The sequence below is a fragment of the Triturus cristatus genome, chromosome 3_2 (genome assembly GCF_964204655.1).
Source record: "Triturus cristatus chromosome 3_2, aTriCri1.1, whole genome shotgun sequence".
NCBI lineage: Eukaryota > Metazoa > Chordata > Amphibia > Caudata > Salamandridae > Triturus > Triturus cristatus.
Genome location: NC_140584.1, coordinates 984,194,904 through 984,212,411, shown reverse-complemented (window position 1 = coordinate 984,212,411; position 17,508 = coordinate 984,194,904). Strand labels below are relative to the sequence as shown.

Sequence of the window (17,508 nt, the reverse complement as noted above, 5' to 3'; positions counted from 1 at the left end):
ACGCGGAGGAGATGCCTGGTTTTAAAGCGCCTCCTGGCGCGGGAAACGCTGACGGCGGTTTTCCTGCCGCACAGCCTGCCGGGATCCGTAGTCAGTCCCCACTCAGCGGCCGCGTAGGTGTTAGCGGCGGCGGAGGACAGAAGGGCAGAAGGGTCAACAGATCGAGGCACACAGGGCACACCAGGTAGGCCACGCAGCTTGAGTCAACAGCGCACCCCCAAATCAACAATGGAGCAACCCGCTCAGCCGAGGAGATGCCTGGTTTTAAAGCGCCTCCTGGCGCGGGAAACGCTGACGGCGGTTTTCCTGCCGCACAGCCGGCCGGGATCCGTAGTCAGTCCCCACTCAGCGGCCGCGTAGGTGTTGGCGGCGGCGGAGGACAGAAGGGCAGAAGGGTCAACAGATCGAGGCACACAGGGCACACCAGGTAGGCCACCCAGCTTGAGTCAACAGCGCATCCCCAACTCAACAATGGAGCAACCCGCTCAGCCGAGGAGATGCCTGGTTTTAAAGCGCCTCCTGGCGCGGGAAACGCTGACGGCGGTTTTCCTGCCGCACAGCCTGCCGGGATCCGTAGTCAGTCCCCACTCAGCGGCCGCGTAGGTGTTAGCGGCGGCGGAGGACAGAAGGGCAGAAGGGTCAACAGATCGAGGCACACAGGGCACACCAGGTAGGCCACGCAGCTTGAGTCAACAGCGCACCCCCAAATCAACAATGGAGCAACCCTTCTCTTTTTTACTATGATCCCAGGTGGTCCTTTTTACTCCCAGAATGCTGACTTCTAACCAGGAGTGAACAATTCACCTGTGACTTTAAGTGACGTAATAACCTTTGAGGAACATAACTATTTCATATAGCATCACATCAGAACTCTCATCCCACCACACCTCAGAGGACTACACTGGCGTCCGATACACAAACACGCTCAATTCAAAATCCTCACACACTCATTCGAGGCACCACACAACTCAGGCCCCACCTACCTTTACAGCAGCTTCTCCTTCCACCAATCACCCAGAAACCCCCGCATCGCAGGACTCCTACTCGCACACATCCCACTCTTACACAGAACCAGATCAGTAGGACAGGCATTCTCTTAATTCACTCCTAAAGCGTGGAATGACCTCCCACTCCATGCCAGAGCTTCCTCTTTTCTTGAATTTCGCAAGAAGCTGAAGACCTGGCTTTTCAATTAACCAACCTACCCTAGGCAGGGTTAGACACGCACATCTGCGCAGCTCCAGGATACCCTTGTGGGTGAGATTACACTTTAGAAATACACATAACGTACCTATTTAAATGCACTGAATTTTTGGGACTGTACCATTGAATACTTGATGTGGACTTTTTTTTATAAAACCATGATCCAAAATCATGTCACTTTTCTTTTGAGAGATCCCGATTTGTTAAATGGCAAGCATATGTTTTGTAGATATCATTTCGATCCAGGTGCACCAGTGTACTAATCACTTGGGTCAACCTGAGGAGTTGGCCTAACGGCTAGGGCGCTCGACCTCGGACCTGGGGAAATGGGTTCGAGTCTCCGTAATGACGCTAAACATCCTGTGATTCTGGGCAAATCACTTAATCTCCCTGTGCCTAACACAAAATTAATGTGTCCTCATGTTCGCGCTATATAAAAACAAAAAAAACAAAAAACCATCACCTTTCCCTATATCTTGCAGTCACTAGCAATGAGAGAGGCCGGTAGGATCTCACTATCAAGGGATCGTAAACTGGTTTGGGTAAAACCGTAATCAATGTTTGCGTCATTGTAAGGGGTTGGAGTCCGATGTATTTAGCTTAGTCAAACACCTCGAGGATTTTTTGGGGCTAATTTTGTTTTGTAGATTGTGTAGAACTATGCAAGGAGTCCATGAGCCTTCGCCGTCTTGTGGAATACCAACTGATCTATTGTTGCGCATACCACCACTATAGTGAGCGGATCATGAAGGGCAGCTTTCGGTAAGGGGTCTGGGCGTGTCTGGTATCCTGTCCAGGTTTGGACCCAGGGCTATTCCCTCCACTGCATCTGAAGCCATGTAGAGTGCTGCATAAAATTCCACAAATACTGCTTTCATTAGTGAGGAAGTTATGTCGCCAGCTGACAACCTTATAGCCCCTTCAGGTGCTCTCGAGATGTCTGATCTGATGAAACATGTAAGAATTCAACTTGCTTTATCCCCTTCTGCATTCTATAGGGCAGCATATTCCCTGTAGTCTATCTGCCCCAGCCGGTTCGGCAATGTCGTGCACTCGCGTCACAGGTTGTAAAGTTCATGCTCTCTCCCGGCTCCACCCCTCTGCCTTACCTTCTCTGCCCTGGTGCAATGTTCAAATGCATTTATCTCACCCATTAACATGTGTTTTACGCCATAGGATGTCTTGATGCATAGCCTGCGGATTACCAACTTAAAGGTATCTCACTCGATGACCCTCTCGGACACCTTACCGCCATTTTCAGTAAAGTATTGATCTATATGTTGCCCATTAGTTTCCCTATATGGGGTAGCTAACAAGGCATGGGTGTTTTGTCTCCATGTGAGTATGCATGTGCAGGGTCTGCCCCAACCCACCACCACTTTGAGTGTGCTATGGTTCCATAGGGTCAGTCTCAGGTGCTCAGCATCCTGAACATTGACTGACATTGCCTCGTTGCATACCAATAAATCGATTCTCGTGTGAAACAGGTGTACAGGATAATAGTGAGAGTATTCCAAACTGTCGGGGAGCAGTGTTCTCAATACATCATGGAGTTGCCTATTTGTGATCCATGTGTTGAAGAGGTGTGAAATATCTAAGCTGTTCGCACTTGACAACTTGGGTGTCGGCCAGGTCCACTGAGCATCAGGTACGCAGTTAAAATCCCCACCCCAGATACATGAAGCCATTAAGTCTCATACCAGTCTGGGGGAAGGGGCATCCAGAAACTGCAGTAGGTTGCTCTTAAGAGATTATACCACTACCAATGCCAATGGGCCTCCATTTAGTTCCCCCTTGACCACCAAGAGCGTTCCTCATTATCAGTGACTGTGCAATGAATAACCAGGGGGACCGAAGGCGAGATGCATATTAAGACTCCCCGGACACATACCGAGTAGGTTATGTCTACTACTAGCCCCATCCACATTTTGGACTGTCTCTAGAGTTCTATTGAGGCCAAATTTGTCTCTGTATGTATGCCATGTGCATTCCCCAGTGCTTTGAGTAGGTATGGATATTATGCCATTTTGCGAGTGTGACCATACCACACACATTTCAGGTCATAATAGTGTACTTATGTGGTTCCCTCCCCTGAGTGTTCACCATAGTATGTGGCAGTGTATTTTCCAGATATGACTTGGCATGCAAGTGTCGCCCCAGAGTGGTATCATCTGCACATGATGTAGCCTCAACATATACCCATAGACCTAAACAATTGTATAACATTCAACTCCCCTCCCCAGGTTCAGCACACAACAGTAAGCTGACCAAATCGTCTCCTACCCATAAGTGGCGTCCAGTCGGTCTATTGCGGTCATGAAGGGTTGGCCCCGCCCTGCCAACTTACAGCTGAGGTACCTTCCCTGTGCCCCGTTACATTCGGTATACTCCATGTCTCTCCTCCGTTAATAGGCTATAGTTCATGAACACCCCCTTTTTACTGCCCCCCATGCCACAGGCCAACCACATTATGTTATGATATGACAGTTTTCAAATCCAATGATCCGGTCTACGGTCGACGGGGTGATGTGTGGTCTGATTCTTAGTTCCACCTCAGCTTCCTCTACCTGTTCATTGATGAATCACAGAAAGGAGTTCCTGGGGTTTTGGGATGGAGCTGTGTTGACGTGACCTTGCTTTTCTAGCTCCTCCACCATCAAGGCGCGTTTCTTCGTTGCCTGTGCTTTTGATGGTTTGCCCTTTATGGCCCTGCGTGGTCTGCGCTGTGCCTTCTGCCGCTCCCAGCCATTGTGTAGCACTGGTTTATTGTCCATTGTTACCCCTTTCCCACACTCCAGCCAGTCACATGCCTCTGACGGCGATGTGAAAAAGAGTATTTTCTGAGTCCAACACCTGGAGTTTAGCTCGGAGCATAAGTGAGTATTTGATGCCAAGTTGCCAGAGACATTTTAAGGCATGGGCAAAGTGGGCTCGGGCCCAGGGCCCTAGGCTTTCAGGGTCCCCCTGATAGAGCCAGCTCTGTTTTGCAAAGAATTTTGCCCGGACAACCTTGAATAATTTTTAAACACATTGTTTTAAATATCGTTTTCTTTTAATTTATTTTTAATATTGGTGATGGGAGAGTCTACTGCAGACATTTTGCAGAGGAATGTTGTGTTTACGTTTCATGCATTATCCATAAAAAAGCTTATTCTAGATCAAAACCGGACCTCACATATGAGAAATGAGAGGGTGTCACAGAGAATATTTGCAGTAATATTAGTGAGCTGCCGGTGTGTTACAATATTGAAAACACACACCACTACCCTTGAATATTAAATGTAAACACATTTAGAATTTGGACGAGTGTGCCTGTGCACTGTCAGTGACCTGGCCAAAGACGGTATGAAAGAGCTGAAGTTGGATCATAAATTCAAATCTGTTCCAAACTGAGACCCCCAAAATACGTTTGACCCAGGGCCCCCAAAATCCTTAAGATCTCCCTGGCCATAGCTATCATTGACAGCCGGGAAGGACTTGCAGTGTCTTTGAACCTCCTTCGTGAGATCCGGGAATATATGCCATGGACCTCTGCTTCTCGAGACGTGCAAGATGTGGTCCCTATCCTGGTAAATGAACAGCTTTGCCACCACTGATCGGGTGGGCCCCCGTTGGGGGTTTTCTGGCAGGTATTCTGTGTGCTCATTTAACTGAGGAAATGTGATATCTTCCCTCCAGTCTTCAAGGTACAACTCCATGCTAAGGCCTTTTGCTCCCTCTGGTAGGCCTGTGATGCACACATTATTGTGCTCGGAGCGGCCTTCTGCAACGTCTGCTTTCGCTGCCAGGGTGACCACAGCTTTCCTCCGTTCCTGTCGCTGGGTTTGCTTGTTTGTTACAGTTGGCTGTATAGTTGCCAGCATGTATTTCGTAGTGTCTACAAGGTCTGCAAGCTTTTCATGGTCTGCATGCAAAAGCCCTATCTCAATCATCAAAGCATCTAGTTGAGACTCCAGTGTCATTTCCACATCCTTAATCCCCTCCAGGAGCATCTCAAACTGCCCTATGAGGGTCTGAAGTGTCTGTTTTGCTGCTTTTGTCTCCATTGCGTGTGTTGGGCTAGTACAGCTTGTCGAAGTCTCCACACCTGTCTTTGGGTGCTCTGTGCTGTATGTTAGTATAATGCGACAGTGAATGGCAGATGCTGTAGCTCAGAAGTGCTATGGGACACAGGCTCTCACCACCTTCTTCTGGGGATCTGCATGCACCAACCTGGTTTACGCACCAGTGTGCCATGTGGCTTACCCTTGTAGTAGTCTCACCCCCGTCGCTTGGGCTCTTCAGGTGCGGTCCTCTGCCTCTCCCAGAGGTATGGAGTCCAGCAGGGGGCCGCCACCAAGGCAGGTGCGCCCCCCAGGCCTCTTGTGCCACATCTCACCTTTCACCCTGAAGCAGCGCCGGGAATGCCTACTGGTATGCAGGATATTTTCTGGGGCCTCATTTGCCTAATTCACATTTCCTCTTGGTCTCCTGCTTTGTGCCTCACTGGGTCTGCCTTCAGCCAGTGGTGGCTCCGCAGCAGCTGATCGTCAGTTGGGATAGTCGAAGTCCCACTGGCAGTGTCCGCGCGGGCTGATCCCCATGCACAAGTTTCTTCAGGTTTCTCGGGCAATGGTGGCGTCTCATGTCAGTGCTGCTCCCTGCAGCTTAGAGCCCTCTCAGTGCCCTCCTCTGTCTCAGGTCTGCCTTGCAGCCCAGTCAGAGCCCAGGGGAGAGTCTCACCACAGCGGCTGCAGCCATCGCCGTCTGCCTGTAGACTGTGCATGCGTCCCCTCTGACCTCAGGAGCTCTATGCTCGATCTCAGGGGGGCTACAGACGTTGTCAGTTCTGACCAGCTCTGACCGGATGAGCCTTACAGGCACAGCATAGGAACTCGCTATTGTGTGACCAGCATAGCCGCCATCTTGGCCTCACCCCTCTATTCAAGTACCTTTACACACATACATATGGCTGTCCTAGGGAGCACCATGTGTCCTTTACTGGAGCTGTAGCAGTGTGACAATGTGCCATAATAGCAGTTAGGATAACTACGGATCTTTGTCCCAGGGTAGAGGCATGCATGCCTGCAAGCAGGTGGACAGCAGCTGGAACCAGGGACATGCAAACAGACAGCAGTGGCTCTTCTGTTAAGGCGGAGGAACATTGCCCCACTGCTCTCAGCATTGTAAAAATGAAAAATAAAATGATAATAAAACATGTCAATATCATTTTTCCTTGCTGAGCCAAGTCCAGGACAGGGTGGAACCGGGAAATCCTCGTTGACAGCAGCAGTGTTGACACTGCTTCAAATGCGCATGCCGGTTTGGCCAGCTGTCTTAGGACTACCAAACCGACATGCATATTTAGATCTCTCCACCCAAGCTGCGTTGCACAGCCGCGTGGAGATAGGCTCCCATGGCCTGACTGATCGTCAAATTAGGCCGCTCTGACCAATCCTGGCTCTGCTCTCATGCTGAGTATTTCCAGCATGAGAGCAGTGTCTGGATTGGTGTAGGGAGTCTCGGAGTCGAGAGGAGCAGAAGAGGACTGAGGCGGCGCTCAGCAGGTAAGTGTTTTCTTTTCTACCCCACGCTACCCCATGCGCCTTACCCTTCCTCCTCCCCCCAGGTTTTTTTCTACAGCAGCCACTACTGCAAACAGTAATTTTCACACTTGGCCAACCACCATACTTAACATGAGTAATGCAAGAAAATATGGTACTCTACATTACCACAAAGAAATACCACCCCTGCAGCGTGTACACTAGATCAAACATCAATTATAACAATTAGGGGGAGGAAAAACTGGTTAAACTGTACACATGGTAACTCAATAACCATGTGCATAAATATATTAACTATATATGTGCCTGCAAGTCAGTGAACTGGAGACTGGTGGAAATAATTGCAGTGACTGTAAATTAACCCCTAACCTCTAATCTCCAGAGTACACTCTAGAAAAGTACCTGGAACGATGGGGTCCGTTGACTTGTTTGCTAACAGATGAAGTGTGCTGTACGCTGTTAATCTAGATTTGACCCGGTGGTTGCCAGTTGGAGGCACCAGCAGTTATTTTACCGTATTCGCTACTTCGAGTATTTCCAGAGTGCAAAAGAAGGAAAAACGCACAGATCGGAAAGATGGAGGAGAGGACGGCCACACCCTCAAAAACAGAAAGCAGGAGACTGCAAGAGCGAGAAAAGGGGGTAGGGAGTGTCTGGTAGTAGATTTAACACTACCAGCCTAGGTATTTGGTACACCGACATTTAATTGCACCCACCGCCAGCTTCGGAAAAGAGCTTCGGGCACCGGCACCCCATCCTTCACAAATTAAGCATTGGATTGATGCAGAGTACGGTGCAGAGTGGAGGTAAAATGCACCACTGCAGGACAGGACAGAAACCTTCGGGTGCCTGACTGTCAGCGAGCTGGCATATAGCTGCAGCCATGTTACAGCTGGAGATGGTGAGGACCGGGGCTGGTGCAGCATGTGCTGGACATCCAGGGCAGGTGTCTGCGTCAGGGCCTGGAGAGAGTCCTGTTGGTATCTTTGCACCCACGGGTATTCTTTGTTGCAGCCATGGTGAGCGATGATGCTGGGCTTTTACCATGCCCTGGGGCTGAGAGCCAGCCGCGAGCTAGTCATGGGCAAGAACTTGTGATCGCCAACAGCTGCTGGTTGCCACACTTTCCTGGCCGTAGTGCCACCTGGCATACCAGTAGTAGGACCACCGGGCCGATCTATCACAGCATGGAAGATGCCGTGTGTGTGGCCCGGATGTGCACTGCTTAGATGGAGGCCTGGCCAAGAGACGGAGCATTTGGGCTGCAAGGGCTGTTCGCACACTTGTTCCCAATACACCATGAGCTAGAGAATCGGACCTTCTTCCTTGTTCACTTTCTTGCTAAGTCTAGTAATATTACTGTGTGAAACATGCATTTCAAAACAGACGAGTAGCTATTTTCAGGTGATTGTATTTGCTTGGACTTCCTAGCTGCATAGTTAACTTTGAAGTAAGAAGGTGAGACAGAGGGAAAAAGATCAATGATTTTATACACATTGTTTTGTTAATGTGGAAAAGAACAGCGCGGTTGATGGACGGCCAGAAGGACGGAAGAAAGAGATGGTCATTGGCCGCTCGAGTCTTGAAAGGACTACCTTGCCTCTGGCAAAGATTTACAGTCCGATGCAAAGGCTTCCACATAGGTGTCTGCCGCTCAGACAAAGCGCAGGTGTGAAACAGAAACGGTGGAGTAGATTTAACTGCAAGATCTGCTTGACTCCATCTACGTCTTATCCCAGCTTCAACAATGATTTCATTAATGGAACTGCTAATCCGTCAGGATATACCCCTGTGGTGGACCACTCACCCGTTGTTAGCCATTCCTCTCCATGTATCACCTCCCACAGGAGTCTGAGGTTACTGCATGTCCCGGCTGTTCATTGTATATGTTTGCTGGTATGGGAATGGATAGTTTGTCACTCTGAGACCTCATCTGGAACCCCGCCACGCCCTGAACCCACCTATTGAGTGACAGTTCCCAGTCCGCACCTATTTATCACATGATGGCAAATGCAAGGTCTTGTAGCTGCATAGTCTAGAAGGACGGCGAGGGAGCGGATATGATGCAGCCAATTGATCGCCGTGTAGAGTAAATGAAGTAGACGGCACCTTTCAATAGAAAGTGGCAGAACTAAGACAAGAGGCCAATAAATGCTCGTTAAGGAAATGTTAGGAGAGACCACAAGTGGATTCTCTATGGAGTGAGAGGTAAATAAATGGAATTACCTTCTGGTGGAGAGGGCCAGGACAATATTAACATGGCGAGCAGAATAGGTACAGATGGAGGTGAAGAAACGTCAAGGGTTAAGAAAACACACTGAAAAACGGGCAAACTATAAGTGCCTACCTGGTTTCATCTGCCGGGCAAAGTGCCTTGAAATCTGGCACTAGTGTTGTAAGCCCACAGTCTTAGTTAAGGGAGCGCGACAAGCAGGAGCATTAGACTGAGAGACATTAGATGTGTTCTTCTGCCTTGGTTAAGTGAAGTTAGGGTGATAGTTGCTAACACTGTTGGGCATTAATAGCTGTCAATGCTCCGGTCACTTACCGGTAATCTTCATTACTCCAAGTCCTAGTCTTTCCTGTTCCAGTCCAAGATTTCCCGCCCTCCCTTTCCATGGGTGTTGATCATATGCGGTTATGTGGTTTCGCTTGGTACTACAGGATGTTCGGTGTGTCTACTTCCTCATTTTAGTGGCTCGTGGATAATGGCGGCCATGTTGGGGAAGTATTTTGAGTTGGCTAGGGAATAATATTTGCTAGGAGGTGGAATCTCACGAATGAAGACTGGTTCAGGGCAGATGGACGATGAGGTCATGGCCTTTCACCAATTATGCGGCCTGACTTTTGACTTTTCCGCATAATTGCAGGACGTGCATTCAACAGGGATTAACACACTCAGCAGAAATTGTTAAATAACTAATACTTTAGTGCTGATTTGAGGGCGACAGTCCTGAAGTCATTCTAATCACTGTATTTGGGTATTTATTCTGACCTCCCACTTGGAAGGACTTTTCTTATAAAGCAAAACATTTTTAAAGTAAACTGATGTGCTCACTGGCCACACCAGTGCCACTGGGCCCTCGTTTCCAGGTTAGCTCCAGGCTTTAACAGTCCTGAAATTGGAAGCCCCCTCTGGGCTGCGAAAACTGAATGACATAATTGAGCCTGTGTTTACTTTCTGAATAACTTCTGATCTATGTCATGCTTATTATTAGGTACACATTTTAACGAGAACACGTTTTTTCAACGTCTGGCCTGGAACTCCGTGAAAACAAACATGCCTGGAGTCACTGGGGGTTGTCGGAGCATGTGCATGGTCCTGGAGCTCTGGGTTCGTGGTTTTTTGTAAGGTGGGGAGTGATGACTCGAGGCCTTCCATGTGACTGCATAGTCTCAATGTGGTCTCGAGCTTAAAAAATCTGATGTGCAGTGTTCTGAATTTCCAGAAGCTGCTTAGGGCTCCTTTACTGCGGCAGGGAGGTCTTTCATGGCCGGCGCCGCTAATTTGTGGGAATTATAAGCAGGGCCAGACTGGCCGTAGTGGGCACCAGGCTTTTCCCCAGTGGGCCGCCAGGGTGGGGCCGGTTTTTGTTACGGGGGTTTGTTTTGCAGCACAACTGCCATATCGGCTACCTGTAACAAAAGCAGCTGCAGGGTTTTTCACGCATGCATCCCCTTCCCCCCGCAATCCCTGCGGCCGGTCCGACTCAATTGCCAGGGCCGGGTTGCGTTCTCAGTCCGGCCCTGATTATAAGGTGCAATGGTGCGGCCTCCTTGTGATTCAAGGATATGACTAAAGTTCTAGTAGAGGGAAAAAAAGGAGTGATCAAGATAAAGAAACAGTTTTCTTGCCAGGTATAGTTTCTGTAGTCTGGGGCAAAGGGGTGGAGCTTGTGTTTTCCATGATAGATTCAATTATAGGAAATTAACATCAATGTTGCCTGAAACCATTTTCTGGCAGGGCTTTCTGAAGCTTGCTGCACTGCTCCTAAATGGGTGTTACAGCCACAAATCTGTTTGTAAAACAAACCTGTGCATTTCTTAGTTCTGTTTATTTCCGGTTTCGTTTTGATCCAAATATGCTTACGTAAGGACCGTTTTCTTAAACCTTTCTGCAAACACTGAGCTCGGTTTACAAATATTACAATGTGGTTAGTTGTACCCTACTCCCGACTTACTTGCAACTTACTCCTAAGTTTCCAGCTGCGAGTCACAAACCTCGTGAAAACGGCATTGCAAAATAGTCCCCTAGTTAGTAGTTTGCTCCTGTTTTATTCTTAGCTGAGTTCTTCTTGTGCATTTGCCTTTTATTAAAAGAGGCCAGGAATTTTGTTTCATAAATGCTGTAAAAGCCATATCCCTTTATTAGGATGTCGTCACCACAGAGCTCAAGTTGTCTCATGTCAGCTGTGAGTAGCTCAGCCAGTCCTGATATTAACTGCTAGTCTCAGCATGAAAATACCAGGACTGGATCAGCTACTCCAAGGTGAGAAGGTACAACTTTGAAACCTTGTGCCTGTGTCACCAAAAAAGGCTGCTGGAAGGCAGAAATCTGCTAAATTAAGATTGCTGTACATTTGGAGTAGATTTCAACTGTTTGGGGAATTCAACAAAGAGTACTTAGAACAGTTTTAGACTACCAGGAGTGCCCCAGCTTCGCTAAATCTACTCCTCACTGAGAGGGCAACAAGGAGCCTCCTGTTATTAGACAAAACCAACTCAAGGTGAGCGGGGCCTTCCACTTTCCACCGCAAATCACAGCACAAAACCAGACTTAATTTGGGGTCTGAAGAAAAAGTGATCTTGCACAAAAAGTTTTCTTTTCCAATCTTTTATTCTTATTTTTGGGCAACAACCTGGCCCGCCGATAGTGTAAACATATGTTTCACGACATCAAAATCGCTTCCTCAGGGCCAATACCTAACATGTGTTTCACGACAACAAAGTCGCTTCCTCAGGACAAATACTTAAACTAAACAAAGTGAACAAACATATTCATTTATTCATATGGGCAGAACAAAAAGTAAGGGAAACAAAATTCATAAAGGAAAATAGGCAGTAAATTCAAAGAAACTAACAAAATAATATCAATAAAATCACGGGTATATACCTCCTAAAACAGTTCTACTCACGATTTTTAGCAACATAAGACTATACTAGAAATATGACTAAACATACCAGAAAACAACCCGCATCACAATGTAGAAAGTGCGCTCATCCGCAGTCAAACGATCACCACTCTAAAAGGTACCCAAGTCCTGCGTACCTTTTTAGTGGTGATCCCTTATTAGAACTGTTTTAACATCATTCTAATGTTGCTATTATTGTGTTTGTTTCTTTGAATTTGCTATCTATTTTCCTTTATGAATTTGGTTTGTTCTGACCTTATGATTAAATTAATAAGTTTGTTCATTTAGTTAAGTTTGCGTATTTGCCGTGATGAAGCGACTTAGATGTCTTGAAACACGTGTTTACACTATCGGTGGACCAGGTTGCCGTCCAAAAATAATAGATTTGACTAGAAAACTTTTCATGTAACGCCACTTTATCATCAGACCTCAAATGAAGTCTGCTTCACTAAAACTACTGATGTGTATGTTCCACTGGGCGCAATATTCACTGGAGTGAATAATCCTGAAAAGAGCCCCCACCCATGTTACTTTTTTTTTTTCTCCAGAGGGAAAATATTTTTCTCCACCAACAAACACCTTTCAATACAGCCCTATGAAATATGGGGGTCATCACTTTGATTTCTAACCCTGGAAAGATATTCCTGCCTTTCGTGGGAGTATATTTTTGTGCCTTTCCATGGCAGGACAATACCTTGGAAAATATGAATACCTACAAATATATAAATTTAGAAATGAGCACTGTGTTTTCAGAGATGCCAACCACAGACTATCCCCTGTTCAGCCCCAAACCCTAAGTTAGAATGAGAGCAATGCTTGAGTCTAAAATTCCACAAATTCTGATTCTGCAATCCAGGAGCTAAGATTGACCAGGTCAAATTACTTTTTTGTTCTCTTGGGTTCCACTTAGGTGTGCACAAATACACATGAATCGCGCCCTCTTTATTGATTTAAGCCTGGCAAATGAAGAAGACTGGCAACAGCACTGGTAGGGCTGTTGTATTTTGCTGATGAGTGATGAGAAAACATGATTGGATTGTGATGTTTGTTTTATTGAAGTTGTCCCCACCATCTCATCAGCCGCAAATTTGGAAAAAGTATTTTTCAGTGTCCATTTGTTCTGCCATTTGTCAAGACTGATACCTAGGAATATATTCCCTATAAGGTCAACAGTGACAATTCAGTCTGCCAATTGTTTATGCCTTCCCTTTTCGACTTGGTCTCCTCCTTTGCCATGCATGTTGAATTAATGTACTGTTTTTACCTCCATCGCCTATGATTGGGATCTATTCCATCTTTCCACTATCCGATCTTAATTAACATTCGTTTGATGTTGTACCTGAGCTCTCAATCCAAGTACCTTGCATCAGAGGTAGTTTCATATCCAAGTGCCAAACTTGCTCCTCTTGGCCCATGCATGGCAAAATCTTATTCCACCGGTGTCCTGTTTTCAGGAGAACCACTGGCTCCTTACATAGGTCCTCTTTAGATTAATTGTATGTGAATGTATGCTTCCGATAATCTAATAATCTGGCATGTGTCCGGCTGTCCTCAGATTCCACTGCCTATCCTCTTCTCCGTCCCTCCACCCGCTGTACGCTTAATTCGTATCTCGAGGTTTCTTTTAGTAGGACTTGTGGTTAGGGGTGTTTTTACACATTATTCTTCTGGAGATGGGGCAACCATAAATAGTTAAAATAAACCGCTTTTTGTGATAGCGATACCTCTCCTTACGGACCCCAACATTCATCTTTCTTTCCATAAGGGCTTGTTACGTTAGGTAATCACATGACATTCTTGGAGCCTTTGCCACCTCGATAGCCCATCTTTCAGCTCTGTTTAAAATCAGGCTACAAAGAGGTTCTGAGATTACAGTTACTCCACACAGATGGCAGCTAGTACATGCCAGCTGTGGTGGTCTTTCACCCAAGCAATTGATCTAAGAAGATTTCGTTTTGAAAACTTAATAAAAATGACCAAAAATTAAAAACACCCAGCTGAATTTCGAGGCAATGGAAATGGCACAGTATTCAATATCACCGTAGAGTAAACATGGGTTGATCTTTGCTTTTGTGCTTTGTTACCCAGACCCTTAAGGCTTCGGGTTGAGATGACAGCCCAATCACTGCACTCATCTAACAGGCGAATAACCATTAACCGCCCCAGTGCAAAGCTCTCAAAATGCTGAATTAATAACAAAACAATTGATTTTGTCAAAACACTTCTGTTTTGATAATACATTGGGATTCGTTTTCTATTTTGAAGGCGAGATCTTTAATTGGGTTTTGAACTTTTATGATTTTATCACACTTTGCCATCTTGACCAACATTACGGATGTTTGAGTTATATTTTGCAGCTCTTCCTTTTGGTGCATTACTTTTTTGCAAACCAAGCCTTACGTTGTTGTTTGGTCTCAGCAGTTCTCCTGATGGTCTGTATGTGATCCTGATGTTTGGGACCAAAGGGATGAACTGGTGAAGTGACGTTTTATATGCAGTCATGGCTGTACCCTGGCAGACGGAAATATTTTCCTCACTATGGAATAAACAACGAGGGTGCCAAGAAGGTCCTGATATGCAGGCCATTGGTTAAGTGCTTGAGGGTGATGGGTGGGGGGAAATTGAAGGTAAAAGGATTTAAATATACTGATCCCTTGTCTTTACTCGTTGAGTACATTTGAATCACTGCAGTAGGAAATGTAGTTATCTTCTTGCCTTATAGTAGATTTAATAATATGTTCTTCTTTCAGGGTACCAACATTGCCGCTGGTAAGGCCGCGGGGGTCGTGATTGCGACAGGAGTGTACACAGAGATCGGGAAGATCAGGAATCAGATGGTGGCTACTGAACCCGAGAAGACCCCTTTGCAGCAGAAACTGGACGAGTTTAGCCAGCAGCTCTCGAAGGTCATCTCCCTCATCTGCGTGGCGGTCTGGGTCATCAACATTGGACACTTCAACGATCCTGTCCATGGTGGTTCTTGGATCAGAGGGGCAATTTACTATTTCAAAATTGCTGTGGCCCTGGCAGTGGCCGCCATTCCGGAGGGTCTGCCCGCTGTCATAACCACGTGTTTGGCCCTGGGCACCAGACGCATGGCCAAGAAAAATGCCATTGTGAGAAGTCTCCCATCCGTGGAAACCTTGGGCTGTACTTCAGTCATCTGCTCTGATAAGACTGGAACATTGACCACAAATCAGATGTCTGTCTGCAGGGTAAGTTCACAGGTCCCTTTTTACCATTTGAAAGAGTTGTTCTCTTTGTTCTTGATCTAACATCTATTTGCCCACTGGCCATTTTGGCCCTCTGGCATTTTCCTGGTGGGCTGCAGGCTGGAGGGAGGCACTTTCAGAGCTGGACTGGCTGCCATGAGCAACCATGAAGAGTCTTTTGCCTCCGTACCAGTAGCCGCCTCTGCAAGTGCAGGGGTGGTTGGAGAATGTTTGCCAGGCTGATTTTGCTTTCCAGGCCAGCCTGGCACTAACTTTTCAGTCTAGCAAGGACTTTCTTTTACGAAGAAAAGTTTGTTGAGGAATGCTGACGTCACCAGTTCTAAAAGCAGACTATGGTTCTTTTTATCTTTCCAGAAAGCATTGATAATCAACAAAAAAACACTATTCAAAAAGATTGACAAACCCAGACTAAACCCCTCTCTTCTTATCATTAGCTGTTGTCTATATGTGTAATGGTATTGGTTTATGTTAAAGTAGAGTTATTTTAGTCTCATTTTGTGTGTGTCTTTTTTTCATTTGTGGACTAAGTCCAAAGGAGAAACAGAGCTCTGAACATAGAAAGAGGACAATACAGTTTGAGTCTTTTTACATAGCGGAGACATAGTCATCTGCATAGACAGGGGGTAGCAGAAATGTAGTAAGCTTTGTGTAGTATGGTACATGTATCTTGTCCATGGTGGCCTGGGCCGGATGAAGACCTCTAGAGGCCCTCAGCATTTAAAAGATTTAGGTGTCCCCCATATATATCTAATTCAAAGTATAAACAATAATAAACCATAAAATGTGATTTTTCAAAATGAAACAAAACTTACAGTAAGATGGAAAACAATGTTTATTTTGGTATACTCCCACTTTATTGATAGGCTCAGCTGCACTCTTTTCACTTTTGTACCATATGGTCCATGATAAATCCAGCAATGGAACATTTCTGTGGTGCCCGACCCCCCCCCCTCCCCTCCCCTTCCCATCCCTTGATGCCCTAGGCACCTGCTTATTTTGCTTACTGGTTAATCCAGACCTGACTGTGTCTCCTGGTTCGCTTGTTCTGGGATATGTTCCTGGAAGTAAGGGTAGATAGGAGAAGCTCCCTTTTAAGCAGTGCTAGCTACTCAGAAATATGTTATGTATAGCCTGACAGAAGAAACGCCAGTCATACTGCAACATTTGTAATAAATGTTTGTTGGCCGTATTAAGGAACCAATGGGTTGTCTTCTTCATATGAATGATATTTATATAATAGGTACTTTGGAATCTGGATTTGTTAAGTTAAATTGCACAAATCTGAAGAAAGGTGTAGGTCTTAAATTACTACTTTGTGCATGGGAAGAAGAGACATTTGGCCCATGCGGGCTTATTTTATCGTCAATAGCATAGACTGAAAAGGCTTTTTTGTTCATTTCTGGATCTCTAACCTTCCTAGGGTCCAGTAGCGTTTTGAGAGGGATTTGAAACAGATAAGCCTGACTTGTTCATTTGAGTGCATCACCACAAGTATAACACAGCATCATTTCTACTGTACGCTAGCTCAAATGGGTAGCCAATGCAGCACCTATAGGTTGGGGAGATGTACCTGACTTCCTTTTGACCTATGATAATGCTGATCCCTGCATGGTAAATGGCTCTATAACGTGGCTAGGATGATATCCTGTAAGCTGTGAAGGCATGCCTTACCCTCATCAATGTGGGATTGAACAGTGCATGTACAGATGACAGGAGGATGGTGGTGGGGAAATCAGGCTCGATTTTGCCAGTGACTCTCAACTGAAGCCATGCTGTTTCTGTAGCTGGGAGGCTTCTGAGGAGGCTGGGGGTCTTCTTCCGAAGAGGGTGTTGATGAAGGAGGGTGGCTTGGTGTCCTCCTTGTAGTGGAAGCTTTTAATGAGTTGATGATGTTTATGAGATCGGCTATAGACTGTGTGTCAGGTTATGATGTGCTATGGTGATATTGTGTTGTTGGCTGGTTTGTGTGTGAGGCTTTTAATATAGTAAAGTAAGTATTTGCGTATGTATGTGGCTTTCTGTAGTAAATGTTGTATTCGGTTAGAAGAGAACTAATGCAGTTTTTCACTGCCTTGAAGAGACCCATGCCAACATTGTTAGCTAAGGCAATATTTAAGTACAAGCTAGAACGAGTATTTGTGTGGCACTCTGCAGCTTTCGTATCTTATATTTTTTTGTTGCAAGACTTTCCACCAACAGTGTTTTTAGTCATTGTTTTTAGAGCATACTAATTTATCTCTTGTCAGCATTGTTCTCCCTCAAGATGCTGTGAATTTGGGCTCATGTTTTTTGGTGGTGGCTATAGCGTCTCAGCCTGCTTCATGCGGGATGCCAATTTCAATGCTTCTGCTAGTGAGTCAGCGTCTTGTGATATTGAGGATTGTAGTGACTGTAGTG

General features: G+C 46.1%; 1 protein-coding gene across 2 annotated transcripts in view; it reads left to right on the top strand.

Moving 5' to 3' along the window:
• Window positions 1-17,508, top strand: part of ATP2A3 (ATPase sarcoplasmic/endoplasmic reticulum Ca2+ transporting 3) — a 469,813-nt gene that overhangs the window by 270,866 nt on the left and 181,439 nt on the right. For both annotated transcript variants that reach the window (XM_085649576.1, XM_085649575.1), the window contains exon 8: window positions 14,629-15,093. In XM_085649576.1, coding sequence (XP_085505702.1) covers window positions 14,629-15,093 — 465 coding nt within the window. The remainder of the gene's footprint in view (window positions 1-14,628; window positions 15,094-17,508) is intronic.